General features: G+C 51.0%; 1 protein-coding gene across 3 annotated transcripts in view; it reads left to right on the top strand.

The window, feature by feature from the left end:
- ARSI (arylsulfatase family member I) overlaps positions 1 to 16,718 on the top strand; it is a 42,775-nt gene extending 26,057 nt beyond the window's left edge. The window contains exons 2-3 of one of the 3 annotated variants that reach the window (XM_025387193.1): positions 10,715 to 10,993; positions 14,451 to 16,718. In XM_025387193.1, coding sequence (XP_025242978.1) covers positions 14,569 to 15,849 — 1,281 coding nt within the window. In that variant the 5' untranslated portion in view covers positions 10,715 to 10,993; positions 14,451 to 14,568 and the 3' untranslated portion in view covers positions 15,850 to 16,718. Of the gene's footprint in view, positions 1 to 10,105; positions 10,994 to 14,450 lie in introns of those variants that run through there. The other 2 variants (XM_025387192.1, XM_025387194.1) reach the window with 2 other exon arrangements.
- The last annotated feature ends 3,448 nt before the right edge of the window (positions 16,719 to 20,166 follow it).

The following is a 20,166-nucleotide window of genomic DNA, read 5'->3' as shown; positions in this document are numbered from 1 at the left end:
AAAGTCCTAGCCAGGGCTAGGGGAAAAAAAAGAAAAAAAAAAAACGTTTTGCTGTGTGTATTTATAATGATATGTACTGTATTGCAGAATATTCCTGACAGGAAATAATTTCCATTTTGTTTAAGCATCTTTGAGCACTGAGTCTTTTACTTAGAATTTTACAGGTCTGATAACTGGCAGAATTTTCCACAGCCTAGCTCTTGGCTCCTTAGATTTCAAAATTGTCCCTCTTCTCTGACACATATACCTCTAGTGCCAGGGACTGGAAGACACCTTCGCACTGCCATCCAAGATTGGGGCCTGCACCTCTGTGTCATAATATGTCAGGTGAGTCAGCTCAGCAGACAGCAAGAGCCCTGGAAGACATTTCTATACCGAGACAGCCGACTTAACTGTGAATGTATCCCCAGTTCAACTTCCTGTGAGCCAGACCCCCAAAATGCCTTCTAAAGCCGTCTGTCCTGAGGAAAAATGACAGTGAGGAGGTCAGAGGGAAGAGTCATTGATCACAACTGACTGCTGTTAAGATGACGGGCTCAACTTTCAGATACAGGATTATGTGAACACAGTGTTAGAGCCCCCTTCGGGGCTTGGAGAGGACCCTGTGCCAGGGAGCGGCCTGGAAGCGTAAGCTGTACTAATTTCATGGTCAATCTGTCTCAGAATGGGTGCCTTTCCTCATCTTAAAAAATATCCTATGAACAGGCTGGGCTTGGTGGCTCACACCTGTAATTCCAGCACTTGGGAGGCTGAGGCAGGTGGATTACCTGATTGTCAGGAGTTCGAGACCAGCCTGACCAACATGGTGAAATCCTGTCTCTACCAAAAATACAAGACACACACACACACACACACACACACAAAATTAGCCAGGCATGCTGACAGGTGCCTGTAATCCCAACTACTTGGGAGGCTGAGGCAGGAGAATCGCTTGAACCCCAGAGGCAGAGGCTGCGGTGAGCTGAGATGACACAATTGCGCTCCAGTCTGGGTGACAGAGCAAGACTCCGTATCAAAAAAAAAAAAAAAAAAAATCCTACAAACATTCATGAGATACAGACTTACTCATCTACTATAAGCCAGGGTCTGTGCTAGGAACTGTGGAGGCAGAGACAAACTAAGCCAGCTGAGTGCAAATCCGATTTCTAGGTATCACAACCTCCGTAACAGGCCTGGCCCTGAGAGACTGGGTTTGCCCAGGAGACTAAGTTCTCCCAAGGGTGGGTCATAAGATAAAGGAAAAAGCTAGGCTCAGGTTAGGCTACAAGATAGGGCTTTTCCCTTTGATAAGCATATTGAAAACTGCTGTGAGAAGAAGCCTCCCTCCAGGGTAATCTTGAGGCTGAAAGGCCCCTTCACAATCAGAATTCCAGACCAAAGCAAGTCCACCCATAAAGCCAGGAGCTTGGGAATTGACACCCTCAAATGAGACCTTGGGGCCATGCTGCTCGCAGGAAACTATCCCCTGCCTGGAGTCCTGGATCCAGGGGACTAGGGCTCAGCCTTCAGGTCCAACCGCCAGCCTTGGTCTGGAAGCTTCCTGCTGAGCAAAAACTCACTAATCCCTAAACCAGCCCTTCCTGCCAGTGACCAACCAATCCCCGCTGCCTGCCTCAGCCCAGCTTCGTTCAGAACCGAGGCACTCTTAATCAGGTGAAGGACACATATTTTGGGGCATTCTCCTCTCTGAGCCTCAGTGTCTTCACAAGTCTAAGGGACTGACAATGGACCATCAACTCCACGAGGGCCAGGTGGTTCATCTTGTCCATATCTGTAGTCTTAGTCCCGGTGAGTGAAAGGCACATAATAGTTGCTCAGTAAGTGCTTGTTGAGTGAATGATTTGGATAAAGAGATCCTTGATTTCTGTGTGGATAAGACAGCATTCTTGTAGTAGTTGGTACTCATCCAGTAGCAAATGACAGATGTCAGCACAAATTGGTGTAAGCAAGAAGGAACGTGTTTTTCCCATAACTGAAGTCCAGGGGAGTACTTCTAGCTTTAGGTAGGACTGGAAAGGATCCATGTACTCAAATGGTGTTATTGGGAATCTGTCTTTACCTCTCACTTTGCTTTTTTCTCTTCATTACAGTTAGCTCCAGGCGGGTCCAGGCTTCTAATCGTCTTGCTCCAAGTCTAGCAACAAAGAGACAATGCACAATCTTGTTCTCAAAAATCCAAACAAAATTCTCAGAATTGAGTCTCACTAGACAGTCTTAGGTCACTTGTGCATTCCTGAACTAATTACTTTGACCAGGGACATTTGATGCTCTAATTGTCCAAGCTTGCTCCTGGAGTTAACCCACCAGTGGAAACCCACCAAGGAAAATCTAGGTTCTGTTTCCAAGAAAGGGGAGCAGCTGCAAGCAGACAATAGGTGCCCACCACAGTATTTGACTGAAATCTGAATATTTGGTCAACTCTCACCTTCTCTAAGCCTCAGTCTCTTCATATGTCATTGATAACAATGACGACACTAACAAAATTCGTGACCCCTTTACATCCTAGAGCTTTCGTGAGGTCCAAACAAGATCATGAGTTATGATAATAACATTTATTGAGGCATCACTGGACATCTGTCCCTGTGCTAAGTAAACCCTTTATACATTTAGTTTTATTTTTACCACAACCCATGTTACTGATGAGAAGCAGGTTGAGAGAGGCTACAAGGCTTGTATACTGGTCACACAGCTAGGAAGGGTGGAGCTGGGGTTAAAAGCAGAGCCCTCAAGCATGAAGCTATATATAAACTGTAAATAATTTTACAAGTGTAAGGGATTATTAGTAACAGCTTGTACAATTAATAATAGAAAAATTTTTAAAACCCTGAAAGGAAATTCAAATAAATTCAAACAAATGTTTGTTTAGCACCTACTATGGGCTGATCATTCACCAGGGGCTCAGAAAGAGACACATAAATAACTGTGAAACAGGCAGACTGTGATCTAATAGAACCATAAACATGCCCCAGGGGACTGTGGAGAGCAAGAGATTGACTCTGAATGGGGAAGGAAGGGAGGAGGAAGTCTGGAAAGGTCTCTTGGAAGCAGTGGGATTTGAGCTGGGCTTTAAAGATTAAAGGACTTTAACAAAGGAAGGGAAAGGGAAAATCAACTTTTAAGAGACCCGGAAGGATCTAAAGATTCAGAGCAGAGTTCTTGGATAAGGGTTCAGCACTTCTATGCAAAATAACTTTCGCACCAGCAGGAACTTCAAAAGTGATTGACTTAGCAGAGCACAGTAGTTGCCATGGGAACAGAGGCAAGCTTCATCCCTGTTATTAGTGAGCATCTCTGGCTTTGAGCAGTCTAGCCAAGGCCAGGAGGCAGCGGGGGCTGGGTTGCACTATCCCTTAGAAGAAAAACCCAGCAAGATTGCTGCCCTAAGAGACTGACTCTCATTTCAGAGGGAGGCAGAGCTGACAGGTGACACCTGGGTCTGAGAAGATAGAAAGCCGAGGAAGCCTCTGCCTTGAGGGGCTTTGGGACATCTTGAAGCTATTGGAGCAGGCAAGGGAGCCTCAAGGAGGGAATGGGAAGGGCAGGGGACAAGCCTGAGAGCGGCTTCTAAGATGAATCAATTCCCACTCAGTCCCGGAGGAGGGGAGCAGTGCTGGAGGCAGCTCCACCCAGGATCCAAGTGTGGCAGGGGGTGGAGAGCGTCTCCCAGACCATGCATTCATGTCACTCCTAGACCCACTCAGACCTCTCAGGCCTCTGGGGGCTGCCAGGGCATTCCAGTGCATTGGGACTGTTGGCATCTAACCACTCAAGTGCAGAGGGGACCCCATTCACAGGCTTGGTGACAGGACAACATATGGTGGGGACTTCAATGCAGTAGGCAATAGGTTTGACACCTAGATTCAAATCATGGCATTGACACTTTCTAGCTGTGTGACTTTGGGCAAGTTACTTACCTTTTCTGTGTTTCTTGGTTGACATGGGCAAGATGCAGATAATGATAATAATTTTACCTACCTTATAGGTAGGTAAGAATTTAGTGAGATAGTGGATATAAAGAGTTGTGCATGGTACCTGGCACAGTAGATCTTCAATAAATGTAAGCTATTATATTATTATTATCACTTCCGAATTTCAATTGGGTATCGAGTCAGGTGTTTTTTTTTTCTTTCTTTCAGGCAGAGTCTCTTATCATTAGTGCTAAAAGCCAGTTTCTCTAAGTATAGTAGATGAAGACAATGACAACAGCAATAGTAGTGACGGGACCCATTTACCTTCCATATATCCAGTGACATTATCATGAAAAGGAAGGCAAATTTCTAGTGCCGAATGCCAGGCTAAACGCTTGAACTAGTTATTCCAGGCAGCTAGTGGCTATTGAAATTTTGGAGGAGAATAACTTGATCAGGGGAATGTAGATTTTTGCCCTGAGGCTATACATTTGTAGAAATAGAATCTAAGTATAACAACAACAAAGCTTAGTAACAAAAACAATAATAGCTACCATTTTCAGAGAGCTAATTGTATACCAGGCACTGTGCTAAGAGCTTCAGAAGCCTTGTCTGTTGTAATCCTCACAACAATCTTATGAGGTTATATATTTTCTCCTTCTCCTTCTCCTTCTCCTTTTTTTCCTCCTCCTCCTCCTCCTCCTCCTACTCCTCCTCTTCCTCCTCCTCTTCCCCCTCCTCCTTCTTCCTCTTCTCCCCATTTTACAGATAAGAAAACTGGGCACGGAGAGGTTAAGTCACGCAGCTAGCAAATGGCAGAGCTGGGCTGAAACACAGGCAATCTAGTTCTAGGGGTCTCACATTTAACCAGAACACACTTTTTCCTTCCCTGAACCTTGGAAGGCCGTCGTGGTGGGGTTGGGGGGCAGACTGCCACCCTCACTTTTGGGAGCCCCTCTGTTTGTCTGCATCTGAGCACTGCCACTCTCTGTTTGATTCTCTGGGACTTCACCTCTTTCTTTGAAAGTATGTGTGTGTTTGTGTGTATGTGTGTGGGGGGTGTTTGTATAAGAGAGAAACTGCAGCTGACCAGTGATGACAGAAGCCTCTGGACATCAAAGTGGGCAGAGCCCTGGAGGGATGGGCTGGAGGCAGGCCTGGGTCCCATTAGGCTAATTCCTCTCAAGGTTGGAAGAGGCCAGGGCGGGAACTTCTGAGAACATGGAGAACAAGTCCTTTCATACGACCTCCCTTTGAGCTGGCCTCGGGGTGGGACCGGGGTCGGGTGGGTGGAGGGCGGGGAGTGTGCGGAGAGGTGAGGCCGCAGTCAGGCTGGGCAAACAGATTGGGCAGCGGCATTGAGCACAGAGCGCCCATTGTGTACCCAGAGCTCTGCTTTCAATAATCTTCTCGGAAGAATGTTTCATTGAACGCCAGAGAAAGGAGCCATTGAAATGCCAGGGCTGGACCGTACGAAGGGTTAAAGACAAGGAGGCCATGGGTACCTGGGCTTTTGCCACTCCTGGTTCAAAGACCTGATATGGGGATCCTGACCACTAAGACAAGGGGACTCAGGCCACCCAGAGGTCCAGAAGCGAGGGTCAGAGGGGGGATGTATGTCTGTCCCAGAAAGGCTAAAGTGGGTGCCCCAGTATCAAGGAGGAAAACCCCATTCTTCCCAGAACCATTTTGCCCAAGTAATATCCAAGAAGATGTTAGATACCTCCTCAGATACCCCCTCAGCCTGCCTACTGTGGGGAGCAACCCATTGGGCAGACGTGTCTTTGCGTGGACTTCCTGCGTGGACCCATACCAGGGGCCCTGCAATCCACTCTCCACAATGCAGCCAGTATGGCTTCCTTAAACACCTCTGGCCTTTCTGTTAATCAATAATTAATTATAATGAGTGATGCTCTAGCAGAGAGTGTGGGAGTTATGGTAAGAACCAGCGGTTACTAAACTAGGTGACCAAGGGAACATGTAGAGTTTTCTCTTCCAAATAGAAAGAACTGCTCATTAGAGGGATATGGCCGGGCTGTCAGAGAGGGCACCAGAGTGGGATTCTCTGCTCACACTGAGTGCCACACATCTTTGCCAGCTACAGAAGCTTGTGGGACTCTAAGTGTGGGTAACACCATGCTGGCCTCTGTGGGCTGCACAGAGGAGGCAGAAGGTAGATGAGAGGGGCCTGCCACTGGGGAGGGAGGGCACTCTTGTTGGGCAGCTGAGAATAACCTCCAGCATCCCCATGGAACCCTCTGAAGGTGTTGCTGCCTCACTGAGCCTGTGTCTGCAGAGAGGATGTTCTGTAACTGAAGCACACCTTACGCTATGAACTGTTCATATTAACCCATTTTGGATGGAAACTTTAAAAATCAGATGATGCCTTTCTGGCTTTCTTAAAAAGAGATCCTCAACAGGATCTAAACTCTGGAGGATGTGCTATCATTCACTTCTGTGCTGGACGGTGATTTGGTGATGTTGCTTGGTCTGTTCAGGTGAATATAGTTCTTGGCTCCTGCACCCATAAACCCCAAACTCCCAGGCTTTTGGAATTCATCAGTTTGACATTTTTGTTTATTCTTTTGTTTCTCCTTAATTTTTTCACTGTGATACATATAAGCATATTTTGCTGTAAAATAGGCAAGTGTCTCACCTTCTTATACATTCCATCTGAGCTGCTTCTAATGTTCTCAGACTGCGAAAGGAGATGATTGGCCTTGTAAGATTGTGAATGAAGTAAGAATCAGTAGACTTAGAGTGAGGAAGGCCTGAGGAGCTCTCCTCTGAGTTAAGTGATTGAACTCTGTGATATTTTGAGTGTTCAGAGGCCTTCTATGTTTTCTTTTGGTCTTTGATTTGATCCAGCCTAGACAAATTGCCCCCTAGAGAGAGGACGACAGCATGCATAATTTATGCGTAAGGTCTTTGCCAAGGGCAATAAATCAGAAGGAAATAATATTGGTACTTAGATAATTTTAGTTCAAAGATGGCCAAACATACACATATACCTACCCACTAACATGAACACACACACACACACACACACACACACACACGAATAGCAATGAGAGACAAAGCGACAAAACCAACTAACCCAGTCTTTCACTTTTATATCTCCGCTCCCTAAAAAGTTATCTGGGAACAAATAATTAAAATCATAACATTTTCAAATGGGAAAGAGCTTTCAAAGTTCTTTCATTTTGTTCCGCCTTTTTTAGTTCAGGAATCTCTTCTATTATCTCCTGGACAGACAGGCACTTAACCCCCTTCTTGCATGGATCCAGTAATGGGAAGCTCAGTCCTTTCTGAAGTCTGATTTCATCAATGGAAATCTGTGACAGGAAGTAACAAAACTACATCCCTGCCACATCTGATCTGCATTTTGTATGCAGATATTAGGCTTTCTGTAATGTTTTAATGTGGATGTCCTTTGGGGGTTAAGGGACGAGAGCACATCTGTGAGAATCGGGGGACAGATCTTTCCTGTGTTGGGTGGACGTTCCTGCTGTCAATTGTCTTGGAAACAGCTGAGTTCTGAGACAGAGACTGAAAAGGCTAGTTTAGCTTGCTGGAGAGGGAACTTAGCTTGTTAAGTCTTAATTCTTGGGCCTGAACTTGAGACATCTTGGAGTTTTCAGAGTCTGTGTGGGTTGGGGTAGGGCTGATGGTCATTGTCTCAGGGAAGAAGGCAGGGAAGCACCTTGTCTTGTAGAGAACACAAAGGGAAGATAAGTGAGCCAATCTTGAGAGCTATATGACCACGATTCACATTATACTTTGTGTTTATTCCCTCCTTGTCATCCTTGAGCCTTTGGAAATATCTGGTTTAAGTGTTTCAGCCTGATCTAGCTGTGTAATGGCATCATTGGAATTGCTGAGGGTCAGTGTTTATTTCCCTAGAATGTTAGAGGGAGGATAGTGCTCTCTGAGGCGTCTGTGGGTTTTGGTAATTATGGAGACTCTTAAGAAAAAAGTGAGTATTAGGGAACAAGAGTTGGCCCCGAGGTCCACCCACTCCCCTCCACATGGTGATTCACCAATCACTGCCATCCTTTTACTAAGCAGGTGGTCAGATTTCCTGCAAAAGTAATCCCTTAAGTTGGTATGAAATCTGTCTTCCTGTAACTTTCACCCACAGGACTTAGTCCTTCCTCTCAAAAGCACAGAGAACAATCATCATAACCATTCACATTCACCGAGTGCTTACCATGTGCTGGGCACTTTACTGAGCATGGTACTAGATCTTACATATACTATTATCCCATTTTACAGATGAAGAAATTGAGGCTAAGGGAGGTCAAATAACTTGTGCAAGGCCAGACCCCAAATTAGTGGCAGGATTTGAACTCAAATAGTCTGATATCAGAGCCCACTGTCTTGAATTCTGAAGTACTCCTTGTTTCAATGATAGCCCCATAGAGATCTCCTGCCTGTGATCTTGCCTCTCTGGGCCTTTTTTGGTCCAGGTGGAATCCCCACCCCATCCCCTTGTTGCTTCTCTTTGTGCTTGGAGTAGAAGGAAGGCAGCCCTGCCCGGTTCCTCTCGCCCTGGGGTAATGGAAAGAATGCAAAACCCTAGTCCACCTGACCTCTGGTGACTTGTCCCACTTCGACCCCCTAGGACAGCCTCGTGGAAGCCTGTGGAAGCACTGTTTTAGCAGCCTTCCCCTCAGGAGGCTGTATTTTTCCTGTCTGTCCTCAACATGTCTTCTGCCAGAACAACAAGCTCAGTTTTCCCTTCTGATAAATCTGGTCACCCTAAATATGGGGCTTTGAGCAAATGGGAGCGGCTGGCCCCACGCAGCCCTCATTTCGAAATGCAGATTCACACGGGCTGCTATTTTGGAGGTCTGGTTTCTTTCCCCACACACAGTGGTTTTAAGTAAGAGCGAAGGGATCATGACAGAATCTTGGCAGGGGGAAGATGCTAGGAGAGAAGATGCACCTGGGCAGTCTTTGCTTCCCAAAGTCCCCGAACACTGGCCCTTCAAGAAGTTGGTTGGGGGGGGTGGGGGAGCGGGAAAGGGGGTCCATGGTAACATAACACTGGGAAATACAGCTTAACCAGCCCCTCCTGCAGATCAGCAGTGTGCATGTTAAACATTTGAAGTCCTAGCAGTAAAGAAGCCTAACTGGTTTTGTTTAGCCCAGTTTTTCCATTTAAAAATGTAGCCTAGTAAAATTTTGCAAAACAATGATGCAGAGCAGAGCTTGCAAACCAGCACCGATGGTCTGATATATTTCTGGGAGAGGTTTAATTTGGCCTACAAAGTGCTTAAATTTTGCTTTCAATTAGTCACTAACATTTCACAATTGGAATATTCTCCTAATAGATAAAGAGGGTATTCTTCTTGAAAAATCAGAAGATCTGGAAACACTGGTCCATATTCTTGTCTGACTATGGTCAGCTGGAAGTCAGGCTGTGGTTTTTAACTTGCTGCAGCCCCTGTATCTCCTTAGGGCAAGACAGCTATCTCCTGCTCTACTCATTTACGATGCTCCTCGGGTTCCAGAGTCCCCCCAAGCTTGCCATCTCTGGTGTGGAGGTTTCCTTGGGTAGGCGTTGGCCTAGGTTACCACTGCGGCCAATTCATCCATTCATTCATGCAACATATACTGATTGAGCTTATACTGTGTGCTACACCCTGTGGATACAAGATGGATAAAACAGCCCCTGCCCTCTGGATTCCAGCGCTGGCATTCTAAGATTCTAGTTGGGAATTGCAGAACGGGGAGGAGGAAGGGGTTGAGGAGAGTGGAGCTGGTAAGGCTACAACAAAGCTTCCTGACTTCCAGCCCTGGGTGCTTGCCGAAGTGCTTGCCATTCTCCATCCCTTTCTCTACCGGCTCACCGAAGGGAGCTGCCTCCAACAGCCACGGTGAGCCTTAGAGAAATAGCTACTGACTTGCTCTGTGACTTAGACGCGTTGCGGCTCATCTCCGGGCCTCAGTTTCTCCGTCTGTAGAATGCCCCGGTTGGACTAGAAAATGATGGGCTTTCCTTCCAGGGCTGGCACTCAGAGAGGCTAAGACTCCATGATCGAGGAATGTCTGACCCGGCCATTCCGGAGCTGTTCCATCGAATTCCAAGCAGCCCCACTCCCTCCTTTCCCCATCCCGGTCAGGGGCGGGCGCTGGAGCCAGCAGGCCGGGAGGGCCTGGGCTTCCCGCCCGGGAGGTGGAGCCGCTGCTCAGCGTCCCGCCCCTCCACCTGGGGCTCGGCCCCGGCAGATGTTACAACTTTTTCGAATTCTCTCCCGCGGTGTCCCCTCGACCCGCCCAACTCCCTCCCCTTCCCCGCTGGGGTCCTGCCCACCTCCCTGCAGGGAGCTGGGTTGTTGTAAGGACTCCGGGTGGGGCGAGAGGCCGGGAAAGCAGAGGCGAGAGAAATTAGGAGGCGGGAGAAATCCAGGGCAAGAAGGAAGAGGGGAGTCAGAGGATGGTAGAGAGCACTTTCTGGAAGCCGCCACGCCGCGTCTCAGGCTGGCCGGGCTGAGCTGGGGAAGAGGGAGCAAAGAGGGAGCAGGGCCGGCGCAAAGGCAGCGGGAGGCAGCTCGGCGCGGGCCTGACCTCCCCAGAGCGCCCCGCTGCGGCAGAGCAGATCCGGCCCAGCCGTCCGGCAGCCTGTCCCGGACCAGACACTGGGCCATCCTCGGGGGCGCTGAACGCCCTCGCAGCATCCGAGCCGGCTGGCCGGTGGTGCGCCCTGGGCGCGCGAGGTGGTGAGGTCCCAGGAGCCCTGCGCGCCGGGACGCACGGGCCGGCTTGGCGATGCACGCCCTCACTGGCTTCTCCCTGGTCAGCCTGCTCAGCTTCGGCTACCTGTCCTGGGACTGGGCCAAGCCGAGCCTCGTGGCCGACTGGCCCGGGGAGGCCGGTGAGCAGCGCTCGGCCGCTCCGCCCCAGCCTCCTCACATCATTTTCATTCTCACGGACGACCAAGGCTACCACGACGTGGGCTACCATGGTTCAGATATCGAGACCCCCACGCTGGACAGGCTGGCGGCCAAGGGGGTCAAGTTGGAGAATTATTACATCCAGCCCATCTGCACGCCTTCGCGGAGCCAGCTCCTCACTGGCAGGTAGGCGTGGCGCAAGGCCCCGGGGCTGAGCATCTAAGCCCCAAATCAACCCAGTTTGTAGATTTCTCCTGCCAGTACCACCGCGTGCTGGGGTCTGGGAAATCTCCTATTGGCTGTGTAATCATTAGTAAGTCCCTTACCCTCTCTGGACCTCAATTACCCTTGCCTTACACTGAATGGGCTTCATCATATTTGAGGTCTTCTTGCTTTGATGTTCCAGGACACTCACATTCCACACAACGTGGAGACATCTGGTCATCCCTTTGTTAGAGGAACATGGCAGCCTCTGACATTTATTGCTGCTTCTATTTATGGACACTGAGACCCTGAGCAAGTCATTTAATTTCTCTAAGCCTCAGTTTTCTTGTCCATAAAATGGAGCAAAGAACAGTTTTCACCTTGAAAAAGAGTGGCAGCGGTGGAATGATTTGTGTGTAACCTGCTTGGCTGTCAATGTGTGGTAGCCTCTATGTGTCCTGAGGGATTCAGGTCCCCATACTGTTTGATGAATACATTGGGAGAAGACCAAGGAATTGATAGGTGGAAGAGAAAGACACATAGGATACCACGACCTGTGTAGCCTTAGAGTGGTTACTTCATTTCTCTGAGCTTCTGTTTTTTCATCTGCAAAATCCTCCTAAGTTGGCTGGGAGCCCCAAGCAGACATGCTGCTTCCTCCATAAGGAAATGTCCACAGGCGAGGCATCAGGATTACAGGATTAAAAGAGCAGGGAAACAGGAGGTGGGGGTATGGAAGGCAAACTCTGGCCACTTAGGGGAAAATCCTTTGGCAGGGCTGAAGTTAATTCTCCTTGGATGGGGTCCAAGGCATGCTTTCTCCCAAGTTCCACCCAAGAGCCACTAGTGTGATCTCAGGAACCAGAAGCCTTAGTCTCCCTGTTTCTTAGTCTCACTATTTCTTGGATGGGAGAAATTGAGACAAGGACTCAGGGAGGGCCCAGCTTGGTTCCCCTTGGCCTACTTCAGGGTCTGTGGGAGATAGAATTGAGAGGCCAGATGTTTGGCAGGGGTCCTGGAGCTGGGAATCAAATGGTGCCCTTTCTTCCTTCGATCTGGCACCCAGCATTTAGATCCAGGAGCCGGAAGGAGAACAGAAGAAAGAAGGAGGGGCATGGGATGTGTATGGGTTGGAGTGGTGGTGCAGGATGGTGGTGTAGTGGTGAAGACGAATGCTGACCTGCAGAAGAGGGAGGAGGAATCTGCATTCCCAAGACTTGTACACAACTTAGTGTTTCTGTCCCAAGAGGTGACTTTTGGTTTAAGTAGCGAAATGAGCAGACAGCAGCAGGGCAGTGCTTCAGTCCCCTGATCTGCGAAGGTAACTGAACGTGGCTGGTCAGTGCCTGCCCTCCACCCCCTGCAGCTGGCTCCATCTCATTGATGCTCACAGCCCTCATTAGTGTTTGTTAACACATCCAGTTGTGTTTTGTGATGCTGGAGAGAGGCAAAGTTTCTCATGTGACTCACTTGCAGATGGGCTTTGGTGACTCTTGGCTGGCCCATCCACTTTACAAACCAGCATTCCACGGCACCCCACCTCTATGAAGACAGGCCCAGTTGAGACTCAAGGCCCTAGGGTACTTCTCATATCAAGTCCTATAATTTATTAGCTTGATTGAGGCCTGGAGAGGCCGTTATCACCAAAAGATTTTGAGCATGAGTTGAGTAGACCCGGGTTCAAAGTTTGGCTCCACTGCTTGCCGGCTGTCTGAACTTGGGTCATTGCTGCTCTTTTGGGGGCCTTGGTTTTATCATCTGTAGAATGGGGCTGGTAATAGACTTCCCTATAGGTTTTTAAAATGAGAATTAAGTGAGATAATGTATGTATGTGGTGCCTAGTGTTAAAAATGGCAGTAGTAGCTAATTATAGGTAACAACAATAACAGTTTTAAGATAAGGAAACCAAAACAGAGAAACTCACTTCTGTGCTCTGATTAAAGATGTCAAGAGTTCAGGGCTTGTCTTAATTTGGATGCCTCGGGGTGAGAAAAAGGTGTGGGATTCTAACATACTTGTGAAGTTTCAGGCTTCTTATTTACTCTGGGGCTTTCAAGACTTGAGTAAAGGCAAGACACCATAAGCAGATCACATGGGAGTCTTGACCACAGAAGGGGGAAGATGGGATATGAATGGATAAATGAGGAATTCAGGATTCACCTAACTATTTACTCCTGCCTCAGGATGATAGCCTGGATCAAGGGGTCATATGAGCTCACAGGCAGGCACATTGGAACTGGTCTTAAAAAACTGGGAAGCTAGACGAGTCTTGGAGATTTCCCATTTCAACCAACTCCTCTACAGGAGCAAACTGAGGCCCCCATGTGTGAAGAGATACGGCAGCCCAGTTTGCTGAAAAAGAGTCACTGCTTAGACTCTGCTTGGAACCAGGACTTGGTTCAAGTCCTGGCTCTGTTCCTGACCACTGGGTGACCTTGGGTAAGGCCCTTCCCCTTCCCTTAAAAAGACCTTAGGTTCTTTTTAAGATGAGGTGAGTAAACTAGAGAATGAATTGGGTCCCTTCTGGCTCTAAAACCCTTTCAGTGTCTTTCATTCATTCATTTCATAAATAATTGAGTGCTCTTTGAACATCACTTGGATGCTAGGAATAGAAGGTTGAATAAAGGACAGCCCCATCACATGTCCCTAGGCACAAGAGCATGTGCAAACGAGTATAATCCCACGGCCAAGTAAGAAAACGATGGTGTGTGCTAAATGCTAGGGGGACCCAGAAGCAAAAGTGACTAATTCTTTGGGAGAGTTACGAAAGACTTTATAGCATGGATAACATTTGGGCTGAGCTTTGAAGAGTGAGTAAGAGTTTGCCTGGGAGAGCAGGGCTTGCTCTAGGCCCCAGAGCAAGTTAATAGCTTAGAGCTTGGGGACTCTGAAGCCTGGAGCCAGACTGCCTGGGTTACAAATCCCACTCCGACTACTAGCCATGTGAGTCACCCAGCAAGTAATTTAATTTACCAAGCCTCAGTTCCCTTATTTGGAAAATGGGAACAATAATATGTACCTCCGAATTTGTGGTGAGGATTTAGTAAGATAGTTCACATAAGAGGCTAAGTGTAATGCCAAGCTCACAGCGAGTGCTCGATATTAGCTATTATTATTGTCATTATGACCCTGGGTTCAACTTTTAACTCTCCAACTTCCTAGCTGTGTGATCTTAGTTGAGTGGCTTAGCCATTCTGAGCTTCAATCTCCTCATCTGTAAAATGACAATATGATCTACTCCCAGTGATTTTGAGGATTCGATGAGATAATGCATTTGAGGTGCTTAGCACATTTGATAATACCTGGTGGTTGCTGCTATTATTTTTGCTGGTAGTGCTGGGACCACAGCCCACCTCACAGTGGTATTGGGGACTGGATGGCCAGAGCAATGGTCTGTAGCTTACCTGTGCCTTCTGTGCCTTCCCCTCCTCCCCACCAGGTACCAGATCCACACAGGACTCCAGCATTCCATCATCCGCCCACGGCAGCCCAACTGCCTGCCCTTGGACCAGGTGACACTGCCCCAGAAGCTGCAGGAGGCAGGTTATTCCACCCATATGGTGGGCAAGTGGCACCTGGGCTTCTACCGGAAGGAGTGTCTGCCCACCCGTCGGGGCTTTGACACCTTCCTGGGCTCGCTCACGGGCAATGTGGACTATTACACCTATGACAACTGTGATGGCCCAGGCGTGTGCGGCTTCGACCTGCACGAAGGTGAGAATGTGGCCTGGGGGCTCAGCGGCCAGTACTCCACTATGCTTTACGCCCAGCGTGCCAGCCATATCCTGGCCAGCCACAGCCCTCAGCGGCCCCTCTTCCTCTATGTGGCCTTCCAGGCAGTACACACACCCCTGCAGTCCCCTCGTGAGTACCTGTACCGCTACCGCACCATGGGTAATGTGGCCCGGCGGAAGTATGCGGCCATGGTGACCTGCATGGATGAGGCTGTGCGCAACATCACCTGGGCCCTGAAGCGCTATGGTTTCTACAACAACAGTGTCATCATCTTCTCCAGTGACAATGGTGGTCAGACTTTCTCGGGGGGCAGCAACTGGCCGCTCCGAGGACGCAAGGGCACTTATTGGGAAGGTGGCGTTCGGGGCCTAGGCTTTGTCCATAGTCCCCTGCTCAAGCGAAAGCAACGGACAAGCCGGGCACTGATGCACATCACTGACTGGTACCCGACCCTGGTGGGTCTGGCAGGTGGCACCACCTCAGCAGCTGATGGGCTAGATGGCTACGATGTATGGCCGGCCATCAGCGAGGGCCGGGCCTCACCACGCACGGAGATCCTGCACAACATTGACCCACTCTACAACCATGCCCAGCATGGCTCCCTGGAGGGCGGCTTTGGCATCTGGAACACCGCTGTGCAGGCTGCCATCCGCGTGGGTGAGTGGAAGCTGCTGACAGGAGACCCTGGCTATGGCGATTGGATCCCGCCACAGACACTGGCCACTTTCCCGGGTAGCTGGTGGAACCTGGAACGAATGGCCAGTGTCCGTCAGGCTGTATGGCTCTTCAACATCAGTGCTGACCCTTATGAACGGGAGGACCTGGCTGGCCAGCGGCCTGATGTGGTCCGCACCCTGCTGACTCGCCTGGCCGAATATAACCGCACAGCCATCCCGGTGCGCTACCCGGCTGAGAACCCCCGGGCTCATCCTGACTTTAATGGGGGTGCGTGGGGGCCTTGGGCCAGTGATGAGGAAGAGGAGGAAGAGGAAGGGAAGGCTCGAAGCTTCTTCCGGGGTCGTCGCAAGAAAAAATGCAAGATTTGCAAGCTTCGATCCTTTTTCCGTAAACTCAACACTAGGCTGATGTCCCAACGGATCTGATGGTGGGGAGGGAGAAAACTGTCCTCTAGATGTTCTTCCCCACTCCGGCTTGGCCCTGCTCTTTCTCAGGGATAAGCCTGTCACGTCTCCATCTACAGGGAGTTGGAGGGTGTAGAGTCCCTTGGTTGAACAGGGTGGGGAACCTGGTTGGGGGTGGGTGGGAATAAACCAGACTGGGATGCCTGTGTCTCAGTCCTGCCTCCTCACCGACTTGCTCTGTGACCTCAGGTGACCAACACGAGCTTTTGGCCTCAGTTTCCTCCTCTGTAAAATGAGCTCTAATGACTTTGTGACTCTTTGGTGTGGCCCTGGAGCCTGGGGCCACGGTGGAGTTCCTCGGCCTTGCCACTTGACAACCCTTAAAGGGCTTCCTCCTTAACACAAGATCTCTATGGTGGTGTTTGGGTGAGGGCCGCCTGGAGTCAACCCCCAGCTAAAGCATGGCAGTCTGACTGCTCTCTACAGGGACCTCCTGAGCACTGTGGGTGGAGGCGCAGGGGTCGGGGGTTGACCTTCATGGCTCTTCACATGGCCTAGGCCAGTCCTCGGGTCAGACTGGTGTCAGGCACTGTAGTGTGAAGTTCCTCTTCTGGCCCCTCCAGTACCCAGAGAAATTGGCTGGGCCATTAATGGCTGCAGCACCAAGGGTGGTGGAAACAGCTGTGAAGAGCCCCCAAACCAGTACCGGGACACCTGGGTTCTCCCGTGACCTTGGGCACAGTTCTTCCCCTCTAGGCCTTGATTTCCCCACCTGCGAGTGGGGATGCTAGCCCTGGCTCTGCCTCCCTCATGAGGCTCTGGAAGACTGGCCAAAGCCAGATTGTAGAGGAGCTTGTGAACTTGATTAAAGTGTCATAACTTGGAAGTGAGGGATGCAGTGCTGTCCGACTATGAGCAGGTGTGGGTGTGTGCTTGTGTGTCCTGGGGGCAGGTATGAGCTCACTGTTGGCCAAGTGAACAGGAGAGGAGGTGGACAGCCTGGCTAGGAGGTGGGGGGATGGGAGTCCTGCTGCAGACCCACTCTGTGACCCCAGGCACATCCCTGACCCTCTCTGGGCCTCAACATCACACTATGTTCAGTGATGATCTAAGAGCACTTCCCATTTGGCCATTCTGGGCTAGTGTGCGTGTGTGTGTCTGTGTGTGTGTGTGTGTGTGTGTTGGGGTAGGGGGCAGGCTGAGTGGTGGGGAGTGGGCCACGGGGGTTGCCGAGTCCGCCTGCCGCTTAGTGCGCCTCCATCCGTACACTGCGTTCTGCATATCTCCCTTCAGGTTCCAGTCGGCGCAGTGTGTGTAGGCGAAAGCCCTGCTGTGAATTTTGAAAATAGTTATTTTTGTCACTGGCAAAGGAGGCCTGTTAGGACTCATCAGCTTGTGGATGAGCAGGATGGGTGGGGTGGGGTGGGTGCGGTACGTGTGGGGGTTCAGGTATTAGTTACAGAGCTCCATCCCCACCGCAGAGGTGGCTGAGTCCAGGAGTGAGGGTCTGGCCTGAGGCTGCTGGGTGGAGGTGACCATTCATGCTCTAGGCCCCTTCCTCCTGGTCCTGTTCTTTTTACCCCTTATCACCTCCCCCAACTAGAATCTTTCCCTGCCTCTATGATGTTGATGCCCAGCTGTGTGGTGGGGCAGGAGCCAGGACAGGCAGAGGCCTCTGGATTCCAGTGACCTCCAGCATTTCAGTCTGCCTGGGAGGGAGGCTCTGAAGAAGTAAGTCACCTGTTAGGGCGGTGGCCCAGGCCTGACACACCCTAGGAGATGAGCTGTCCATAGTTCGCCCACTCCTCAGGGTGCTCTAGCTCTGCTGGGTGCTTGTCCCAGCTGTGTGGGCGGGGCCTTTCCAGGGTGGCATGGAGCCAAGGCTTCCCTGCCGCTCCAGGCTTGCACGAGTTGTATGGAGGCCTCTCCCGTGCCTGCTGAGTCAGCCCTGCCTGGGGCCTACCCTCCAGCTCCAGCCCCCACTTCTCTCCCGGTGCCCCTGCCCTTTGGCACCACAAGTGCAGAACCATGAATGGCCCTTTCTGCTGTCCCCTAATCACTGAGGCTTACTCTCTGTGACCAACCTAAACCAAGAAAGACCAGCTGGGGTCGGGGCTGGCACCTGTTCCTGGTGCCCTGAGAAGGAGACTTGGCCTCAGGTCTCGGTCCAGTCTCAAATCCAGCCCAGAGCTTGCCTAGCTGAGTCCTACCCAACCCAGCATCCAGCAAACAGCCCGGTGGCCCCACGCAAGCTTGAGCCTGCAACTTGGTCTAGAGAAGCTCACGGCTGGCCTAGGCCTGAGATTAGTGGAGGGTCTTTGGTGCCCCAGAGCACTCAAGCCCAATGACAGGCTCAGCCTGTGGTGATTTCTGCTCTTTCCAGCAATCAGCATGGCTCCCGCCAGCCCCCTCCCATCTCCTGTGGCCCAAGTTTCCTCTAGCCGGGGCACCTGGGTCTAGACTCTGTGACAGGCTGCCAACTGGCACTGCCAGGCAGGTGCTTGTACCATTTGAGCATCTGTGCTGGTATGGAGGGAAGGGAGGGCAGATCAGAGGCAGCTCCGGCCCCTCGGGCCACAGATCTGGGGAAGTCGAGCCCAGAGATGCCTGGTGAGACTCCCTGTTTCTCCCTTGGCTGCACCAGATGGCAGCTGATCTGCCAGCTACAGGGGCCAGAGCCAGGGGGCAGCCTGTCCAAGCTGGGCCCTGCCAGTGGAGTCCTGGGCTCTGGTAACCCATTTCCCAAGGGCCAAGAGAGCCCACACCTGGATGGAGGGCCAGTGCTCTGGACTCCATCTTTCTCAGGAGGAAGTAGAGGTTCCACTGGGGAGACCTCCTGCAAGCTCTTCCAGGACTCGAACTCAGGTCTTCTAACTGCAGGGAGTGCTGTGCGGTCCTTGGCCCAGTAGCCATTGTCCTCTGTCCCGTGGCTCTCTGCTTCACTCTCCCCTGCAAGGAGTGCCTCCTGTGTGGGAGAACTCATTGACAGTGCTGCTCCCTGATCCCTGACGTCCCCACTTCTTCATGTAGGCCCAGCCTTACTTACTGCAATGAATAAACCCAGTCCCCCTCCACCCAGACCCTCAGCAGAACCATTTCTCTCTTGGTCCACTTTCCACCAATTCTGGCCCCCACGCTCACTGCCCTTAGTGGGACAGGCCCCGTGGGGATCCTTTGGATGGCACGCTTTCTATGGTACCTGCCCAGGCCCTGCAGGACCTTGAGGCACTTGGGTATATGTGTGTGAGCACGTGTGAGGGCTGTGGAAGGTGGGATTTGAGTTGGCTGTCACAATGCCACTGGGGCTGCAATCACCCATGCAGGAACCCAGCCCTGGTCACTTTTCATCCCTTCTGTCTCCGTGGGGCACTGCCTGTGTTCACATGCCAATCCCTATTCTGGCATGTCAAGGCTGCGTTCAGCAACCTCCAGGGCTCCGACCCCTGGCCACCAGCCCATAGCATGCAGGCCTGCTCTCGAATGCCACATGCGTGTTGCAGATGGGGGCACACGTGCTGCCTCTCGTGTCTGCCTTGGCCCTGGGGAGTGGGGAGTTTGGCAGGAACAATCCCCCTGATGCAATCATCGGCTCATTCTCTCAGCACCGCAGAGGCACGGCTTGCTCCTCAGTGCCCGCCACCACCGGGCACAGCTGCTAGCCCGGCGGGCTCAGGGGAGGTGGTGAATTAGCAGTCATGCCTTCTCAGCAGAGTGGCTATTACCCTCAGGAAGGTGGGGGGTGCCTGTCCGAGGCAGTGCCCACACTGCTGAGTTAGGCTCCAGAAGGCTCAGAGGGGTATGTGTGTGCTCATGTGTAAGACTTTCAGAGGGAGCTTCTTCCTCTTCTCCCTCCTCTTCCTCTCTCTTCCACCTCTCCAGCCATCTCTCCACTATCGGGATCCTGCAGCCCTTGACTTGCCTATCCCCCAGGACCGCATGCACAGTGCAGGACAGCAGGGGAGGGAGAGAAGAGTGACAGAAAGAGAGGGAGATGGAAACCAGAAAGGAAGTAAAAAGGATGAGAAAGATGGAGAACTGAGAAGGAAGGATGCAAAGGAGGGAAGAGGAAAAATGAGGGAGAGGGGAAGGCAAGAAGAGAGAAGAAAGAAGAGTTGAAAGGAGCGATGGGAATAGGGAAGAAAGACAAAGGTGACAGGAGCAGGGCTGTGCTGGCCCTGCTCCCAGCAGCCGCAGAGGCTGCCCCCATGGTCCACATCACAGACAGGGAGAGAGGTGGCCATCTTCCTGCCTCCATTCCTTCACACCTTCCTCTGAGGGACCCGATGCCAGGGCCTTCCCCACGTGCTCTGCTCACTTCTAAGCCTGCTCCATTTCATC

The sequence above is a fragment of the Theropithecus gelada genome, chromosome 6 (genome assembly GCF_003255815.1).
Source record: "Theropithecus gelada isolate Dixy chromosome 6, Tgel_1.0, whole genome shotgun sequence".
NCBI lineage: Eukaryota > Metazoa > Chordata > Mammalia > Primates > Cercopithecidae > Theropithecus > Theropithecus gelada.
This window is presented reverse-complemented; position numbering and strand designations above follow the sequence as displayed.